Source organism: Paroedura picta, chromosome 2 (assembly GCF_049243985.1).
Source record: "Paroedura picta isolate Pp20150507F chromosome 2, Ppicta_v3.0, whole genome shotgun sequence".
Taxonomy (NCBI): domain Eukaryota; kingdom Metazoa; phylum Chordata; class Lepidosauria; order Squamata; family Gekkonidae; genus Paroedura; species Paroedura picta.
In genome coordinates, this window is record NC_135370.1 from 36,692,522 (window position 1) to 36,713,389 (window position 20,868).

Sequence of the window (20,868 nt, forward strand, 5' to 3'; positions counted from 1 at the left end):
TAGGGGACAATGTTTTTTTTTTGCCATCTGTGGAAGTTACTGTACGTAGATATTGGGGGTTTAATGAGATTTTATGGGGACTTTCATTGTATTGTATGGATGCTTGTGTAACCCGCCGCTAGCAGGTCTCCGAGAGTGGCGGGCTAGAATTCCGATAGACAGACAGACAGATCAGCAGAAGATCCAGCAAGAATGACAAAGAATCAAAACGCTCCATTTCATCAATATATCAAGTAAGAAACCGGCACTGAAAGGCAGACAGATCATAGTATTTTGTCTCCATAAACGTTATCTAAAACAGTGCAACTCCTTCAGCACTGCTTTCATAATGTTTTCAATTCTTTATTTTAAATTTTCCACAACATTTCAGTTTGCTACCCAATCTCATGCATGCTTACTTGCTAAAATGTCCTACTGGTTTCCATGAAGCTAACTTCTATGTACGTAACTGTGCGCTGTATTGCAGATGCCCTGTGCCATGCTTAGCAATACTCTTCTAAGTCCACTGACTTCAATGGACTCAGAAGGATATAACACTGCTTAGGACTTCACTGCAAGTCAAATATAAAAAGGTAAAGGTAAAGGTAGCCCCTGTGCAAGCACCGGGTCATGTCTGATTCTTGGGGTGACGCCCTCTAGCGTTTTCATGGCAGACTCAATACGGGGTGGTTTGCCATTCCCTTCCCCAGTCATTACCATTTTAACCCCAGCAAGCTGGATACTCATTTACCGACCTCGGAAGGATGGAAGGCTGAGTCAACCTTGAGCCGGCTGCTGGGATCAAACTCCCAGCCTCATGGGCAGTGCTTTCAGACTGCATGTCTGCTGACTTACCACTCTGCGCCACAAGAGGCAAGTCAAATATAGATAACAAGACATTCTAAAAGGCAAAATCAAAGTTAACAAGTCACTATTGGTCCAATGAACTAGAGCAGAGATTCTGGGCAACCTTGGGATTACGCGAGAGCTTCCAAGCGGTTCTGCGGCCTTTCCCAGAAGTTCGGATGGTAGCTGACATCACTAGACGTCACTGGAGTCCACTTCCCCTGTTGCTCTACAGGCCTAGTCTCTTTCTCCACAATGGAAACGGTAAATGATTGATCGATTGGCTGGCACCCACATGGGTCCCCCCACAGTCAGAAGGTTGAAAAAGGCTGAGCTAGAGTAACTCTATGCTTGACTGTACTGCTGGTCTGGATAATAAGCACTCAATAGTTTCAAGAGCTCTAAAGAGAAACCAGAAATTTTCTAACATGCACCCACAAAAATATGCAGCATCACTAAAATTGTCCCCTGCTATCATCAATGCATATATTGGGGGGGGGGGTTATCCAATAGATATTATATACATAGACCCTCATCAAGGCCTCTTGAGCAAATGCAGAACTCATGGAATTATCTAGGGATTGTTAACAGGCTATGGAACAGGACACCAATAATGAGAATACAATAAATAATTTTCCCAACAGAGGAAAATAAGTAGTGGAATTTCCCAAGGATACAAATTTAGATTGTTCACAAATGATACATATTTAGACGTAAATACAAAGGAAGTTAAATTTGCAGAGAATGCCAAAATATTCAGCATGGTGGAGACCAAAGCTAACTGTGTACTATTTCAAAAGCATCTCTCCCAACTGGATGAATAGGAAACAAAACATGTTACCAGGTTCAATGTAATTAACTGTAAAGCGATAAACATTTTGTACTCCTCCTAACCTCAGATCTGTATTGATGGGATCTGAAGGAATTGTACCTGCCTGGAAAGAGTTTTGGGGATGATGATGGGGATGATGATAACTCAATGCAAATTTCAATTCAATGTAAAGCAAAATGGAAATACCTGCTGTTGAAGACGGAGCCAAGGACTAAATTTATAACTAGATTTCTACTGGGCCAAATATTTTATATTGACACACATAAATTTATCTTTATCAGATACTGATTTAAACTGTATATATGTATATATCAGTTTGGTGTAGTGGTTAGCAGTTTGGACTTCTGGCAAGCTGGGTTTGATTCTGCACTCCCCCACATGCAACCAGCTGGGTGACCCTGGGCTCGCTGTTCTGACTGAACAGTAATATCAGGGCTCTCTCGGCCCCACCTCCCTCACAGGGTGTCTGTTGTGGGGAGAGGAAAGGGAAGGAGAATGTAAGCTGCTTTGAGACTCCTCTGGTAGAGAAAAGTGTCATAGGAACCAACTCTTTTTCTATATAATATATATTGTAATGGCCTTTGGCTATAGACAATAAAATCTAGTCATTCATTCAAAATGGAAAAGGCAAACTCCATGCTAGGGCTCTCACTGGGAAAATGCCTGAATACAAACGCCTCATATTATACTGCCTGTATCTAAATTTATGATGTTGCTGCATTCAGGGAAAAAAAAATAAAACAGAGTTCTGGATAACTATCTCAAAAAAGATACCTCAGAGCTGTACAAATGGTAAGAAAGAGGAATTAAAATGATCAACGGGCTAGAGCAGCTTCCATACAAAGAAAATCTAAAGCATTTGGGTGTGCTTGTTTCTTCATTAGAAAAGCAATGGGCATGATGGGATTTATGATTCAATGGGACACCATGGAAGTTTATAAAAGGGCCCCCTGCTTTGAGGCATCGGTGGGTTTTAGCTGTGATACCTCCAAGGACCTGCATTGTCAGGGGCAAGGCATATTTTTATCTTGCCCTTTCTCCACCAGAGCTTGGGTCTCAAGGCCCTCTCCTCTTTCATTTTCTCATCCCAACATCCCTGTGAGTTAGGCTGAGTGGGAGGACTGGTCCAAAGCCACCCAATCATCTTCATGGCTAACTGGGAGGGCCTTCTTAGTCCTGCTGCAAAACTGTAACCCAGGGATTCCCAACCAGGGTTCCAGGGAATGCAGGGATTACGTGAGAGTTTCTTAGGTGTTATGTGGCCTTTCGCAGACGTTTGGATGGCCACTGACATCACTAGACATCACTGGAGCCCCCTGGAGACTTGCAAAGGACGTCCACTAATCGCGGCGGCGAAAAGAGAACTGAGGAGGGTGGGCGCTCCGCCCCGTGTCCTCGTGATCAGTGCGCGGGAAACCCGGCACATGCGTGGTAGCGGTGCGGAGCGCCCTCTTTGGAGACTTTTAGCTAGGGAAGGTTCCGAGTGGCAGGCTTGCGCGTGCACAGTCCCAATGTGGGACGGAAAATGAATCTTAGGTGTTATGTGGCCTTTCGCAGACGTTTGGATGGCCACTGACATCACTAGACATCACTGGAGCCCACTTCCAACATTGCTTTACAGGCTTAGTCTCTTTCTCCACAATGGAAATAGCAAATTGGTTGATTGGCTGGCTCCTGCATCTTACCTCTCTGCCTACTTTCTCTGATGGGGCATGTTACCACTTAGGCCTATTATGCACGGAGTAGAAGGTCCACATTCGGGGTGGAATGGTGGCGGCTAAAATCACCAATTATGCACGCTAAAGGCGGCAACCAGGCGCAGAGTCAACGTATGCCGCCGAAAAAGCCGCATAAGCGAGATGCGGAAGAAAGTGGAGCTTCCCGGGACCAGGGCTCAACCAGAAGCGGCTCCGGAGTAGCTGCATGCGTAATCGGATACTCTGGGTTTTGCCGCCATTGCGTTCCGTCCCGTGCATAAGCGGTTTGCTTCGCTTCTTCCTCCTCTGCGTTCTCCATGCCACTGTTTCAGTGGCTGTGCATAATAGGCCTTACAGGCTTCCTCAAAGGCTGGACAATATTTCAGGAGTTCCTCCATAGTCAAAAGGGTGCTCTAATGCCTCTTTTCTTTAAATATCCGGAAGAAGTTCCTAGCAGAGCAGTTCCTCAGTGGCATAGGCTTCCTCCGGAGATGATGGGTTTTCCTTCTTTGGAAGTTTTTAAACAGAGGCTAGATAGTAATCTGACAGAAATGCTGATTTTATGAACTTAGGCAGATTGTAAGTGGGTGGGCAGGATGGGATGTGCCAGTGTTTGTCTCTTGTGGCCCTTCTTTGCATACCCAGGGAATTTCTGATCACCACTGTGGGATGGAATGTGAATTTCCTCCAGGCCAGGCTGGATTCTGGAGATTTTTGGGGTGTGTGTGTGGGGGAGGATCACTTGGGCATGAAATTGGGGTCACTGTGAGTGGGCAGGTAGTTGTGAGTTCCTGCATAGTGCAGGGGGTTGGACTAGATGACCCTGGAGGTGCCTTCCAACTCTATGAATCTATGATTCAGTGTGGATAGTCATGTTGGTCTGAAGTAGCACCAATGGCACCTTTAAGACCAACAAATATTTATTCAAGGTATGAGCTTTTGTGTGCATGCACACTTCCTCAGACAATGGAACAAAAATCATAAGAGTACAGATATAAGGAGAGAATAAATTAGTAGTAAATTAGTAAACAGCGTCACAACAAATGTACAAGATGATGATGAAGATTGGCTTGTTCCTTGCTAGCATAACAAAATCTGTCCTTTGGGTTCACTTGTCGTTCACAGAAACATGGGGGATATAAAAATGTTTAGGCAGTGATTAATGGCAGGTGTTTTCCCAGTTGTGGAAAGAAGTAATTAAAAGAGGCTTATTACTTGTCCCATCAGTCTCTACCCAAGCATGGAACCATCCACACAAGTGACAAGCCCTGCTGAGTTTGTTCTCCTGTTCAAAGACTAGAGTTAGATTCTAAATCACATTGCATACATACTTACATCACATTACAGTCCCATTTTCCCAGATGAAATGGAGAAGGGATTATGAGGAATATAGATATGGAATCCCCAGGACTCAACAGGGATATTGGATTCTTATCTCGTTACATATGTAACCTCATTCAACTCTTATATCTATATTCCTTGAAGCCTGAAGAATGTTTCAGGAGATTCTCAATGGTAAAAGAGTTGAAAAAGGTTGGATTAGGCTGAGACCTTTGCTGCACCCGAAATTTGCCCAGCCCAGCACTTGTCTGATCGCAGGGCTAACTCCCACTTCTGGATGACATTGGTGCCAGCCCAAACAGTCTGAGGCCTGGTGTTCCTTGGGCTGTCAGTCAGCCCAGGGCAAGGGAATACAGATTTATCCGCATTTTGTTGCCACAGGCTGACCGAGAGCCTGTAGTGTGCCAGGCCTCGGACCACTTCAGACCGGTGCTGACATCATCTAGAACGGGAATTAGCCCTGCGATTGGATGAGTGCTGGGCCAGGCTGAATTCCGAGTGTGGAAAAGATCTGAGAGTGAGCAACTGACCCGAGGTCACCAAGCAAGCTTCCATGGGCTTGAACCCAGGTCTCCTGGGGCCTAGTTCAACACTCACATCCCAATACCAGAGTGGCTCTCATTAAGGGAAAGAAGCACAAGAATAAAATCTGGTTCTGAGAAGAAGGCCTTTGGGAAGGGCTGAAATCCAAGGGACTTGTTTCTGTTTATCATCACATGGCTAAGGCTGTGATGTCTGGCTGCAGTCCCACATAAGCAAACATTATTGAAGTCAAGGATTTGGAACTGGGGGCTGCCTGGGATAATAACCCACCCAGTGCACTGAGAGGATCCTTCAGGACTAGAATGCATTCCAGAACAGCTCCTCTGATATGACATCTAAGGAAGTTCAAGAGCTCCTAGTAGTGTTGTGTTGAGCTGTTTCCCATTAAGAAATTTTAATGCAGACAAAATCTCCCTCTCCCTCTTTCTGTGGACAATGGAGCTGAGCCAAAGATTTGGGCTGCACTTAACGCTTAGCAGAACCCTGTTTGTGTTCTGCAAGCCAGAAACTGTGGGAGGTTTTGCCCACTCTGAGCTTTCCATATCTTCACAAATAACAGCCATAAAAGTCACTGGAGCTGATGGTCTGTTTTCCCACCCCATTTTTTCCATTATTTAATGTCAGTAGTAGTTAAAGTCATAAGTATTTCAGGCCCCATGTGTATGACCTAGAGCTCTGCCCTGACCCAGCTGCCTTGTACCTTGTCTCTGGTAATCTGTGCTTGCTTCTGAAGCCTGGGACTCAGCCCCCTGTAGTCTGTACCTGTTCCAAACATTGGAACTAGACCCCTGGACCCTCCTACCCTGACCTTTGGAGTGGACCTTTAGATATCTGACTCTGGACTGATTTATGGACTGCTCTTGTGTACTTCTATGCTTGTCATTGTATTTGTGTATCTCAGAAACCTCAGGTAGATGAACAGCACCAGGCTTAGCCCTGAATGTAACATATATGCTCACTGGCATACCTGCTCATTCTGCACACCTTGGATAATGCACTTTCAACATGCTTTTGCAGCTGGATTTTCCTGTGCAGAATAGGAAAATCTACTTCTAAAGTGCATTTAAAGTGCGTTATCCAAGGTGTGCAGAATGAGTCCTGGATATGCTGCCATGTCAAGTGTGAAATGCATCAAATGAGACACCATTTCTATGCTTTTTTTTTTCTCCTTCCAGCTTCCGCTTAACAGGAAAAAACATGCATACTCACCTGTTTTCCTCACAATGCAAACTGAAGTTCAGGTTGGTTGAGTCTTTATCTGTAGTGTGGTGAATGCTGCTTTTGATCCTTGCATAATTTCTGCGAGCTAGATATCCCCTGAAAGCTAAGCAGACGTGAAAAACAGTAAGTTAGATGTCAGAGTCCTCCCTGAAAACTTTACCAGCAGGAGAACCAGGGAGAGCATAATCCTGGCTCAGAGGTTCCGAAATGAAATCAGATTTGTTAACAAAGTCCAGTTCTTGGTGAAGTGGAAGCTTACTTTATGGATCTCCACCAACAACCACAACAGAAACCTGCTCTGGGTGCAAGTGATGAGAAATATTGACTGCAAGTTTTAATAGTGAGAAAATACAAACACCATTTATTTTTAGCAGTTATGGTTGTCGGAAGAAGAAGAGTTGTTTTTTATACCTCACTTTTCACTTTCCAAAGGAGTCTCAAAGTGCTTACGTTCGCCTTCCCTTCCTCTCCCCACAACAGACACCCTGTGAGGTACGTGAGGCTGAGAGAGCTTATCACAGGACTGCTTGGTCAGAAAAGCACTATCAGGGCTGTGACACGCCCAAGATCACCCAGCTGGCTGCCTGTGGAGGAGCGGGGAATCAAACCCGGCTCGCCAGATTAGAAGCCGCTGCTCTTAACCACGACACGATGCTGGACAAGGACTGAGTTGCAGTGGACCAGCTGACTTAACAGTAACCCCATAGAGCTTTAAAGGCAAGAGAGACTCAGATTAATTTGTCATTGGCTGCCTCTGCACGGCGATCCTGGACGTCCTTGGAGGGCTCTCATCCAAATGACGGCCCAGAGCCAACCCTGCTTAGCTTCTGAGATCGGATGAGATTGGACCAGCCTGAGCCAGCCAAGCCAGGGCCACATGGAAGCCCCTAATAATAACATTTAGTGAAAGAGGGAGAACCCTGAAAAACAGGTTCCCCTCATTTGGGCAATCTCAAGGGAAGCTTAACCATAGAGGTCAAAATATTTTGATGAGAGAGGCAAAGAGCACCCCATTCACAACGGAAGTTACTTGGGACGTTAACCAAACCATTTGGGTGCTCCCTCATTCCATTGACAGGTTCTGCAAAATGCAACGTAAAGTTGTTTAACATTAATGGACTTTGTGGAACGACCTGCCTGCTGAAATCAGGGCCCTGACGGAGCGGTCAGAGTTCCGCAGAGCACTTTTCCACCAGGCTGAGGCTATGTTATTGGAAATGATGCAGGCCTCTCTCCTTCCCTCTTGCCCTCCCCCCCCTCCTCCATTTAAGATTCTTCCAATCTGTTTAACCCGGTGGAAGGCAACCAGGAGGGTATGGTGGGAGGGTATTGGTTTTGTTTTATTATTTATTGTAACAAACTGCCTCGAGCCCACTTGCAGAGAGGAGTGGTATAGAAATCGAATACGTGAATAAATACATTTCTGCATACAGATGCTGGCGTGTGCTTGCTTGGAGAATGACCATGTGGCAACAGATCTGACCACGTGTACATTCTCATCAATGGTATCAAGAGATGTTACAAATACACACAGCACAGGTTTGCGAAAGACACTTGGTTTTTGTAAGATGAGCTTCGTATTAGGGTGGGCTTGAATCAAATTGTACCCGCCTATCCTAAGCATCTAAAACTACAGCTTCAGTGAGTTAAGAAAATGAAGACTGCCCTGTTGTTACAGTTGGAGGATTGATGTCTGGGCTCTCCTTAGTCAGAAACCCAGAAACTTTAAGAGACACGTGGGAAGGGACAGAACTGTCAGAGGACTCGCTAGTAAGCTGCCTTACAAAACGGCATTGTGGTTCTAACTAACCAGCTCCCATTCCAATCTGAGGGTCTTTTCACCTGGTGGTTTTCTTGTGATTTGGGCTCTGACTTGTAGTTTTGTTTTTTTTCCCCTTTGAGCTTCCTCATGTCTTTCTTTCTATCAGTTGCCCTTCCTTGTTGTTTCTCCATCAAGTCTAGTCAAACTTTATTACAGTCATTTAGACCAAGTCAGAAGCATAAGAGACCAAAAACAATAGGGTCATTAAATGTAATACAATTTAAAACAGATCATGTTGTTTCTCCATGCTTCCTCTAATTGGATCAAAGGTTTGAGACATCACAAAGAAATGATGTGGAAAATGGGGAGTGCTTTATTTCCTGCCTTTTGACTCCACAGCCAGAGTCCACAGCCCGGGCAAGCTAGGGGAAGGGGCAAGTGGAGCACGAGGCTGTTTGTTTAGCTTTTTTTTCCTGCAGGAGCAGGGGTGGGGAGGGGAGGCAGCAGTCTCACAAAGGAGGGGAAAGTAAATCCAAGAGGCAAATCTCTGCTGAGAGAAGTATGGGCTTTTGGAGAGCAGTCACTTTAAAACAGATCCCAAAATGAGGGGAAAAATAAGTCTTGTGAGGGAATGGCAACCGGGAACCAGGCAGTCTTTGAACTGACGCCCTGATCAATCAGCAGCAGACTGCTTCGCTATGTCAGTATTGGAAGCGCCGGAAGGAAATTAACCTGGCAAAACACAGAATACCCACACTTAATACTGGGGAATCTTGGAACGGATTCCGCAAATATAACAAGTTATATTTGCTCCTGGATATCGCAGGGAAAATGCAGTGTCACTGCGGATCAATAATAGAAGTTGCTGAGGAAAAATTTAAAGCACTAAATATCAGAATGGAAATCGAATGATATGTAAGTGATTTTCTTTAATTTGGGGCCACCGGGGATTAAAAGCCCAGTGCGGACACTACCCAGGACACTATGAGTTCATTTCAGCTCTTCATTGTGACCCCAGCACGATGGTAAAGAAGCAACTGAACTAAAACGGAACTGAGAAACACCCCAACAACCCCCAATTTATATACAATATAGCACAAAAGATCTTCCCACCAGTGTGCGTTGTTGCCTAGTTTCACTTTAAACTGACTGGATCTGGCAATCGGAATCTAGCCGTGCATGGGCTAATCACAGTGCGGAGTCCTGCCTCGGACCTCAAGCTCAGTCTTTGGTGTTTACGAGAGTAAATAATGCAGTGAGGTTGCACAACCTGATTAAAGAGTAGATAAAAGTTTATCCATGAATTAACATACTTGATAATGCATAGGAGAGACAGCGATAGTAGCTGACTACATGTCTAACTGAAAGACTGAACTGTGGCTTTTGAGAAGCAGGAAATTGGCCCAAGAGTAGCAATCTGGAGAGAGACAAGGAATGACACTTAACAGAAGAGAGAAGAGGCTGACTTCACTAGCCTAACTGTCTTATTGTTGCCCCCTTCTTCTCTTCTTCTTTGTATACCAGACATTTATGTATTTATTTATTTATCTATTTATTTATTTATTTTATTATATTTATATACCGCTCTCCCCAGAGGCTCAGGACAGTTTACATAAGAACAAAGAACAATACATGAAACAGTCTATAACATGTGAATAACCTTACAATAATAATAAGTAATAGTTGTAACCATATAACAATATAACAGTATAAACCGGTGGTCCCCAACCACCGCGTCGCAGCCTGGTGCTGGGCCGCAAAGGCCCTAGCACGGGGCCACGAAGGCCCTAGCACCGGGCCGCAGCTCCCTCTCCCCGCCCCCCCCAGTAAGAAACGTCCCAGTCCGCAAGCAAATCGGCCGCAAAAGTGGCCACAAATGCGCATGCGCGGCATTCCCACGCATGCACGTTTGCGCATTGCGCATGCGCGTCCGCGCATGTGCGGCATGCATGGCCGGGCAATTGCCCTCCCCGCAACAGTGCAACAATGCAAGCAGGTCTAGAGTATACTGGTGGAGTTCTGAGGGGGGCAGGGGGGAAGCAGGGGCCCTTCAGTCGCTGTTGGTTATGTCTGGTCTCAACCAAATGCCTAGTGGAAGAGCTCCTTTTTGCAGGCCCTGCGGAACTGTTTAAGCTCCGTCAGGGCCCTGATCTCCTCCGGGAGCTCGTTCTACCAGGAGCTCGTTCCTCTGGGAGCTCGTTCCATTGCCTTTTCCAGTACTCAGCACATCTACAGACACGACAATAGATATAGTGCACTATCCAGGAACACCAGAAATGCTTTGCTGGAGTATTTAAGAAAACGAAGCGCATGTTTCCCCACTGCCACCACCAAATGCACATGGAATATGCCGCTAGCCCAGGAGGGGAAGGAAAGACTGCAGTCAGGCGCATGATCCATCACAGCTATTTTGCCTTGCTGACTGTTCCTGGTTTTGACACTAAGCACTTGGCTCAAGGAGTGTGAAATTGGCAGGCTCACATGGCCAGTGCCCCAGGAACAATCCTCACATCACCAAAGAGGAATGACGGCCAGCTGCCACGTTATTTTCACCTGACATGTTCAATAATATTCTCAGACCCGTAGTAATAAATGTACCCTGTCTTGCTCTTCAGATCGCTAATGACCAGCGCACTCCAAAAAGCGTAGACCCGAAATGGGCACTCTAGCCATATTATTAGTCATTCTGCTTTAAAATGTTATGTGCTGCTTGATTCCTTGCGGTATTGGTGATGACATAAAACAAGTCTCTCCCCGGCTTCAACAGACAACAAGTCAAGATTACTGTTACCTACAGAAGCCTGGTGTTCGGCGCTCAAATAAAATGTGCTGAAGCATATAGATTATCCACAAAGTTGCTCAAATTTGGGAGCCCCCCACAAAATTGGGTCATTTTTCTTCCCTGTCCTCTGCAGGAGAAAACAATGCTCCGATGAGCTGCAGACTGTAATGGAGAAACATCTTTTATGGAGGGAGCAAACAGAGACAACAAATCACTGGGGACCGAAAAATCCGTCCCTTCCTTCCCAGTAACAAATAGACATATAAAACAGAAACACGTACGCAGTCCCAACGCATCTTGCATAATGCAGTAAGAAATGTGGAATTCTGGCAAACCAAAACAAAAGAAATAAGCTATTTCAAACTTTCCCTATTTGATTCAAGTGGGTGGCCGTGTTGGCCTGAAGCAGCAGAACAAATTGGGAGTCCCGTGGCACCTTTAAAACCAACCTTGAATAAAACTCTGTTGGTGCCACGGGACTCAAAATTTCCCCCCATTTGACTACAAAGTCTTGAGATGACAGAGGTGATAAAACTTAAAGAAGAAAAGCATCAGATGAGAGCAATGATTAAGAAAAAATGTTAGTGGTGGGAAAATGCAGTTTGTATGCAATGCGGTTAGTATGCAATAACCTGTGCCTGGGAGCAGTGGTCCCCAACCCCCAGTCCAGAGACTGGTACTCGTCCATGGATCAGTCGGCATCGGGCCGCAGCTCCTCCCAGGCTGCTGCCTCAGGGGCTGCCCTGCCACTGTGCCGCCGGCTTACCTTTGGTGCTCTCTGGTGGCCGGCATGGCTGGGGCTCCCCCTCGGCGTGGCACTGCGCAGTTGCTGCTGGCACTGCCCCCCAGTGGGCGGCGGGAAGTCAAGGGCACCAGCGGGAAAGCAAGTGGAGCAGGGGTTCAGGCAGTGGCAACGTCCCTCGGCAAAAGACCCCCACCCCCGGGCCTCTGTAAAATTCTCAAGTGTTGACCGGTCCCCGGTGATAAAAAGGTTGGGGATGACTGCCTGGGAGGCACACGGCCTCTCTGGGCTTGCAAGGGAGGAAACAGCAGTGCGAGGATTGGAACCGAGTCCTTCCTCTCTCCAGGCTCTGGTGAACAGATCATTATTATTTAGGTTGCCACTAGTTAAGACAAAGGAGGTGCATGATCCTATTGACTGGTGACTTTGACTTAAAGTAAGCTGTAGAAACCTTTCAATTGGGTTGGGATCTCACATTTGGTTTTCCTGATTCAAATCTCCTAGGGATTACCATATATACTCGCATATAAACCGACCCGAATATAAGCCAAGACACCTAATTTTACCACAAAATCTGGGCAAACTGATTGACTCGCATATAAGCCGAGGGTGGGAAATGCTCCATCATCACAGGCTCTCCCATCCAGCCTCCCTACCCCCAGAACAAATATAGAAAAGTCAAGAGGATGAATAGCTGCTGGTTTTTGTACCTGCTTTTCACTAACCAAAGGAATCCCAAAGCGGCTTACAATTGCCTTCCCTTTTACCCTGAGAGAGCCCTGGCAGAACTGTTCTGTGAGAACAGCTCTGGCAGGAGAACCAAACAGTGCCCCCCCCCCCCAGGCCAGCAAACCAGAGTAGAACACCTCAGTCCAACCAGAATCCTAGTCCAACCCAAAGTGGGCAAGCTACTACAATAAGTACAACAGCTACCAAACTGGGAGAATGGAGAACTCTAGCTACAACTGCAGTGCTCCCCCAGATCAAAACACTGAAGTAAATAACTATAAAACTGAACGCTGAAAGAAAGAACGGTAAAAACCAACTTTTAAAAGAAACACAACCCCAAGAAGTAAAGGTAAACAATCCTGCCCCTCAGATAAAAGAAGAAACCCTAGAAGAAAGAAACAGTAAATCCCAAAGCATCCCCAAAACACCCAAAACCCACTCCATCCACGGAAACCAAAAGAATAGTTTGGAAGAAGTGATTAGGAAGAGAAGAAGAAAAGGGAAAAAAGATCGGAGTCCCTCAGTCAAACCGTTGATGTCCTACAAGCCACCAGAGCAAGCTCAGCTTGCAATTGTTGTTGTTAGGTGCGAAGTCGTGTCCGACCCATCGCGACTCCATGGACAATGATCCTCCAGGCCTTTCTGTCCTCTACCATTCCCTGGAGTCCATTTAAGCTCGCACCAACTGCTTCAGTGACTCCATCCAGCCACCTCATCCTCTGTCGTCCCCTTCTTCTTTTGCCCTCAATCGCTCCTAGCATTAGGCTCTTCTCCAGGGAGTCCTTCCTTCTCATGAGGTGGCCAAAGCATTTGAGTTTCAGCTTCAGGATCTGGCCTTCTAAGGAGCAGTCTGGGCTGATCTCCTCTAGGACTGACCGGTTTGTTCGCCTTGCAGTCCAAGGGACTCGCAAGAGTCTTCTCCAGCACCAGAGATCAAAAGCCTCAATTCTCTGACGCTCGGCCTTCCTTATGGTCCAACTTTCACAGCCATACATCGCAACTGGGAATACCATAGCCTTGACTGGACGCACTTTTGTTGGCAGGGCGATGTCTCTGCTTTTTAGGATGCTGTCTAGATTTGCCATAGCTTTCCTCCCCAGGAGCAAGCGTTTTTTAATTTCTTTGCTGCAGTCCCCATCTGCAGTGATCTTGGAGCCCAGGAAAATAAAATCTGTCACTACCTTCATTTCTTCCCCATCTATTTGCCAGGAATTGAGAGGGCCCCCCCCCCTTGCCCTCAGCGCTTACCGGCGGCCTGGAAAGCGGTCGGGACGCTGACAGGGAGGACCCTTTCAAAGCCCGTTCTTATGAACGGGCTTTGAAGCTAGTAATAATAATAAAATAATAAAGGAAAGGGAAGGTATTTGTAAGCTGATTTGTGACTCCTTTGGTTAGTAGAAATCAGAGTTTATATATATAAGAAATTCTTTTCTTCTTTACTTCATTAAAAACCCTACTTTTCTCCCCACTGGGAACCCAAAGTGGCTTAGGTCATTCTCCGTTCTCCATTTTATCCTCACAACAACCTGTGTGGTTCGGAATGTGTGACCGGCTCAATATCACCCAGCAAGCTTCCAAGTGAGGATTCAAATTTCTCTCTCTAGCAGCAATTCTATTTAAAAGCTGAAATTTAAATGCTGTGAGGATGCTAAGACGATGTTTTCTTAGGAGAAAGGGAAGTTATTAGAATTTGGAATGATCCTATCCAAGGAAAGAAAAGGAAGGGAAAGGCACATACCTACAGAGACCACAACCTCAGTTCCCAGCTGCTGCCTTCTACAGCAACAAGAGAAATTTTGACAAAAAATTGATCTTGCAGTGAAGCTGCAATGTCACTTCCTGTCAAGTGACTGGAAGTGATGTCACAGGTCACTGGGTCATTCTAGCAATCCTCCCAAACTGTGCAGTAAAATGGTAAAACCATAGAATTTGGAGGGATTACCAAAGCATCCCAGTGATGTATGATGACACTTCCAGTTACACAACCAAAAGTGATGTCACAACGCCCAGCCTGGCCCCCAGAATCTCCTGGTGATTGCCAGACCTTTGTTTGCTTGGCTGGTCTGTACTCAAGCAGAAATTACCAGTGCTTAACATTTCCTTATGAGGGAGCTTTGCTTTCCACCTCACAGAATATCTCAACTTTGCCCCCTGGGGTGTGGCTGCTGATCCCTACAGACACAATGGGGGGAGGGCTAACCCTGCAGGAGCAGATGGAATTGGCAGAGATTGCCTTATAAAGAAACCTTAGTGCCCCTTAAATATTATTTTTCCATTGTATGGATTTCACTTATAGTCCACCTTGAGTATCAGTGACTCAAGGCAGGTTACAAAATTAGAAAAGCAGAAGCATTTAAAAAATCATTATAAGACCCATTAGATACAAAATCAGAAAAGTAAAACCATAAAAAAAACATTATAAGGCACATTAGTTCTTTAGAAGTGTGTGGTTGGATGCAGGAAGCTTAAAGAAAACAGAATTAAATATTACCTTTTAAAAATGTGAACCTTCCATTGTATTTTCTGCTGAGATTTTTAAAGATTGCTAATGGGCTTCATTCTTGAGACTAATGGGCATGTAGATGTATGCATTATTTTCTTTTTCTACCATTAAAGCATGCAGCTGTTCCATCAGGGGCTGTCTGTCTCTCATGAATGCAGATGTTCCATCTGTGAAAATACCCAAGTGGAAAGATGCCCTGGGAAAAAGCCACCAGGAAGGAAAGGATTCGAGCAGTGCTTCCAGCTGAACTTCAGAAACTTTCCACCCTCAGAAAGACATCTGAATCCAAAATACTGAAATATTTTAATAGCAGATCCCAGATGTACACAACGCCTCCAGAAGGTTGACACCATCCCTAATTCCAGCGAATCAGATGGTGAAACTTCCATGAGCAAAGCACATGCAACTGTTTGGCACTTTATGCAAGAGCTGAAGCACACAGGAGATTTGATGCCTCTTTAAAAACATTCAGAAGCAGTGATTTCTCTCCAATGGAAAATGCACTCAGTGGGACTGCAGATGGGGTAAGGTTGTGGCACAGTGGAAGGGCATCTACACTGCATTTAGAAGGTCCTGGCTTCAATCCCCCCCAGCTACTGGAGCTCCAGCAAAAGGATCCGGTAGCAGATTATGAGGAAATCCTTTTCCAGGGACTTTGCCAGTCACAGGAGACAACAGACCAATGGTCTGACTCAAGGCCAAACGATACATCATGTTTACATAAATTGGTCATGGGGACTTGCAGTAATATTTGGGCTTAGAGTCAGAAGAAGAGGAAGAAGAAGAGGAGGAGGAGGAGGTTTGTACACCCTGTTTTTTCACTATCTGAAGGCGTCTCAAAGTGAAGGAGTCTCAAAGACTCCTTAGAGTCACCAGTTATTCGCTTTTGGTTGGGGCCAGTAAGCGGATAACACCCAGAGGGCCTTCCAGAACACCCTGCTACGTGATACACCCACTGGACACATCATGGGGCAATCCTGGGTCCAGTCAACCTGTTGGGTTAAAGTCAAACATTAAAGGGTTGAATAGTTAATGGTTACATGTTGAGTTTGTGTTGGGTTACAGTTATTATTATTATTATATTATTATTATTATTAGATTTATTTCCCGCCTATCCCTGCATGATAAATGATAAATCTCCCTAAATGATAAATGGTTAATAGTTATATCTTTAGTGATATTGAGTTCACTGAGCCTGATTCTGGAATATATTGCACTGTTTCATACTGGAACATGTTATGAACCTATTAGGTAAACTGCCCTGAGCTGTATAGGAGGGCAGTATAAAAATGCAATAAATAAAATAAATAAACAGATACCCTGTGTGACAGGTGGGGCTGAGAGAGAGCCCTGACAGAACTGCTTTGTGATAACAGGTCTAACAGGACTGTGACTAGCCCAAGGTCACCCAACAGGATGCACGTGGAGGAGCGGGGAATCAAACCTGGCTCGCCAGATTAGAAGCCGCCGCTCTTAACCAATACACCAAGCTGGCCTTCCCATGTGTAAAAGCACTGCAGGAGCCTGATCTAGAGCTGCAGTGGTGAAAAAGGCAAATTCTATGTTAGGGATTATTATGAGAGGTACTGTGATTGAAACAGCCGCTATTACAATGCCCCTATAGGGATCTATGGTGTGGCTTCATTTGGAACACTGTCTACACTTCTGGCCACTATAACTCCAAAAGGAGATACTGCAGAGCTGGGAAAAGTACCCAGAATGGCAACCAAGAGGATTAGGGGGTTGGAGCACCTTCCCTATGAGGAAAGGCTGAAGAGTTCAGAACTTTTCAGTGTAGACCAAGGGTAGTCAACTTGTGGTCCTCCAGATGTCTATGGACTACAGTTCCCATGAGCCCCTGCTGGCAGGGGCTCATGGGAATTGTAATCCATGGACATCTGGAGGACCACAGGTTGACAGGTGTAGATGACTAAGGGGGAGCATGATAGAGATTTATAAAATTATGTACAGGGTGGAGAGAGCTGACAAAGGGAAATTTTTCTGCGTCTCCTCAAATACTAGAACTGCAGGGTTCCCAATGAAGCTGATGGGCAGTAGGTTCAGGGAGGACAAAAGGAAATACTACTTTACAAAGAGAGGGATTAAAATGTAGAATTTGCTGCCAGAGGATGTAATGATGGCTGCAGCTTTAAAAGGGGATTAGATAGATTCATGGAGGACAAGTCTATCAGTGGCTATAAGCCATGGTGACATTCGTCAAGACCTCCACATTCAGAGGCACCAAGCCTTCGAATGACAGAGCTAGGAAGCAACATCAGGGGAAGGCTTGGGCTTCTATGTCCTCTTGTTGGCCATCCAGAGAAACTGGTTGGCCACTGTCAATGTGTGAGACAGAATGCTGGGCTAGGTGACCCACTGGCCTGATCTAGCAGGGTTCTTATGTTTTTATCAGGGCAAAGGTGGTGGTGGAGGGGGAGGATGAGCTCCTGCATCTCCCCACATTCTTTTTCATACTTAAAATGCCCTGGGGGGATTTGCTCACCCTCCGGGAGGGGGCTACACATGCCCTGAATGTTTGCACTTCAGGCCCCCAACAGGACAAATCACGCCTCCTTTGAACCCTGGTTGTTTCAGCTCTGAAAGATGGTGCAGGGGGAATCCAGGAACTCCTCCTATCCTCCCTCCTCCCCCAAGTACCCAATCTGAACTTTTATACAGAGTTGCCCCCCGGGGGTTGCCACCACATTATAGCTGCCTGCTGCCACTGGAAACATCACTCAATATAAGGTCGTTTCATGAATTTGTGTGTATGTTTTCAGAGGGATCGCTGCTAAACCAGTTGCGTTTCAGCTGTTTTTTTCATCACCGCATGCTGAAATAAAATGCAAAAGCAACCCATTGCTGTGCTGAAAAGACTGAGTCGGATCCACAGGTCAAGCTTCGTAGAGTCCAGTCTTAAACAGGCTAGGGCCTAGTCTGCACACAATAGATAATGCACTTTTGATGCACTTTAGAAGTAGATTTTCCTGTTCTGCACAGGAGAATCCAGCTGCCAAAGCACACTGAAAGTGCATTATCCTATGTGTGCAGACTAGGCCTAGGTAAAGATTTAAAAAGCAGCTTCATGTTGCCTCAGTCTAGAGGTCACAAGCAGCCTTCCAAGCCCCTCTGCAGGTCCTTCCCTTGCCCTGCTGCCTGAAAATGTTAGCGGATATGTTGGGGGTTCAGCCTGGGGCTTACACATGGAGAGCGTGTGCTCGGCTACTGAGTTGTGGAACGCCACGTAAACAGGATAATCTTGACACAGACCCCCCCCCTCCCAACGCTTGCAGGTCCTAAACATAAACATCTCAGAACCTACCGAGGACATAAATCTGATCATGTTTCAGAATCTAGAACCAGACTCCCATCTTCACATCTACAAGGAGTGCTTTACTGCAGTTGTATTTCTTGGAGAAGGCGATTCTCACCTACCTTTGAAGACCGGGGAACTTTTCAGTTTTAAATTTGCCTTTTATGTCCCAGATTTCAGAAACGGCTACTGGGTAGCTTGGTCCCATAGAGGACCTGGCTTCTCACAAATCAGGGGTGGGAAGGGGGAGGGGGACTGTTTATTTTCCAATTGCAAATGAAGCCAACCCTCAACAGGCTTCCTTGCAAGAAAACAAACAAGCTGGACAAATCTGGAGGGGTTCCCACCCCCAATCAGGAGCCATGTGCCTCCTTTCTGTTGAGGGGAGGATTCCTTGCTGTCAAAACTACTTAAAGAATATTCTGAAATCTGAATGAAGTTCCCTCCACCCAACAATTAAAACGAACAGGCTAATCCTGAAAGAATTATTCGGGCAAAATCACCCCCCCACACTTCTCTTCGCAGTATAAAGTAACGATAAGGTCATTTACAAAAGAAACCATTTCCTTTCAAATGTTGACTTGCAGACAGGAGGGCCTGCCTGGAGGAGGGCCACAGATTAAGCTGAAGACTGGCTAGCTCCCCGCTCCCCGCCTACCATCCCCCCCCCCAACACCAATCTCATAGTCTTTGGAACAGATTCTGATGAGGGAAGGGTCCAATAAGGTTAATACCCCTACTTTGATCTCTGTCGAGGCAAGAATTAATTTACATTTCAGATGAAAAAGGTTGACAGCATGAAAAGGCATCTTGTTTCTGGTATGTGAATGTGCTGTAATAGATCGGGAATTCTGAAAGGGAGTTCTGAGGAAGCTAAAGGGATAAGCCGCACGGCTGCCTTGACGGGGAGGAAGATGAAAGGCCAACAAAATTTCAGCGTTGGGCTGCGCTGCAGAAACATGTAAGGCAAGGGCTTCCTAAATTTCAAGACCATCTTTGTCCGTTCGTCTCCCCCACCTTTGGGGAAGGGGGGGAAAAGAGAGATGTATATTTTAATTTGATAGTTCTTTTGAATGCAGGGGGAACCAATGCAACGGCCAGCTGTACCTTCGAGACTCAAAATCCCCCAGGCTCTGACTGTCATGGTGATCCCATTTTGTCTGAATTACAGGGTGCCCCTTAATAGCAGACCTACTGTAAGAACTGAAGCATCGGGTTTCTGTGTCACTAAGTCATGTTGATGTAAGCGTGGCACACAGGGATGTTCACATGAGATTTGGGGAAATGACCCCAGGTTGTAACTGTTAGTTAAACATTCAGACTCCGAAACAGAAGTAAATGTGGGTTTAATTCATCCTGTTAGTCTCTTTTAAGTTTCTCTGACCACTAAGGGAGCACCCCCAAAACTTCCACCAGAAATGGCCACTGGGAACAACTGGATTGAGCCAATGTTAAGGGCTGGACAACTGTGAATTAGGGTTTAAATATTTTAATGATTGGACTAATGTCAATATTTTTAACAAGAATAATTTTTAATATAGCTTATATTTTTGTATTACATACACCATGTTCACTGTCCTGAGCTGTATGGGAGGGCAGTATACAAATTCAATAAATAATAATAGTAATAATAATACTTCGGTCACTGACAAAAGGGTTAGTTAAAATAGTTAGCTTTGATTGGACTATACCTTTTGTTATAAGGAAGCTACAGTGGGGGTGGATGGGAGTGACATAACATATTTCCTACTTTATTTAATGAATTTATATGCCCCTTCTCCAGAGTCCTGTTCAATATCACAGAGGGAAGGCTAGTTTTTTGATCCCTCTGTGCCAAGAAGGCAATAGCACTAAGCCTGTTTGAAAAGTAATGCAAAATTATCTTCACATCCATCAAAACAAAGCCTTTGCAAATGAATCTCCCCTATAAGTAAATTGATCTTCAAAGACTTTTCCCACAAGAGATGCTTAATGGCCTTTCACATTTGAATTTACATTTCTCAGCAGCCCGCTGCTTCTGTCATTTCAAACTGCGATGAGATACCACCCACATTACTGGGCAGTAGGGGAGATGCCACGTTTGCACCAGGAGGCTGCGTTTCACTGTGGGAAAGCTTCTCATTATTGACAGGTAAGTCTTATGTCATGAGCCCGTGTAGTATTGTAATGGCTGGCCTGCCGACTCCAGAGGGAGAGACCATGAGGCTCAATGGAAGATCCTGGGCCAATTCCTCAGTCTCAAATCACATCCAGGGACGGGGAGGGAAGTCCCTTTAAACTGGGCTGTCCAAAAGAGCTGGCCAAGAAGTCAATCCTGTGGGGAGGCTCTGCAGGGGTTCTGATGATGGCATAGCCCTCCAGTGCTCTCCCCTCAAAGGAGGGTCCAGGTTAGCATTAGCTTCTATAATTTCTTATGTCTCACAGAATTAGGGCATACGTACATATAAAGCAGTGCCATTTGCATCAATAGGCTCCTTTTGCTACATCCTATAAGCTGTTCAAAATTCACACTTGAAGGGAAATGTGTGTACCTGAGTCCCTTTCTACTTTTGTTGGAGAAGATTCGTGTTCTCTAGGC

The 20,868-nt window shown here is 45.5% G+C and overlaps 1 protein-coding gene across 5 annotated transcripts in view; it reads right to left on the reverse strand.

The window, feature by feature from the left end:
* The window catches only part of MYO3B (myosin IIIB), a 327,845-nt gene that overhangs the window by 81,870 nt on the left and 225,107 nt on the right, over positions 1-20,868 (reverse strand). For all 5 annotated transcript variants that reach the window (XR_013228041.1, XR_013228040.1, XM_077319759.1 and 2 more), the window contains exon 29: positions 6,448-6,562. Coding sequence is in view for 3 of the 5 variants with exons in the window: in XM_077319759.1 (XP_077175874.1) it covers positions 6,448-6,562 (115 nt within the window). In the remaining 2 variants the exon portion in view is untranslated. The remainder of the gene's footprint in view (positions 1-6,447; positions 6,563-20,868) is intronic.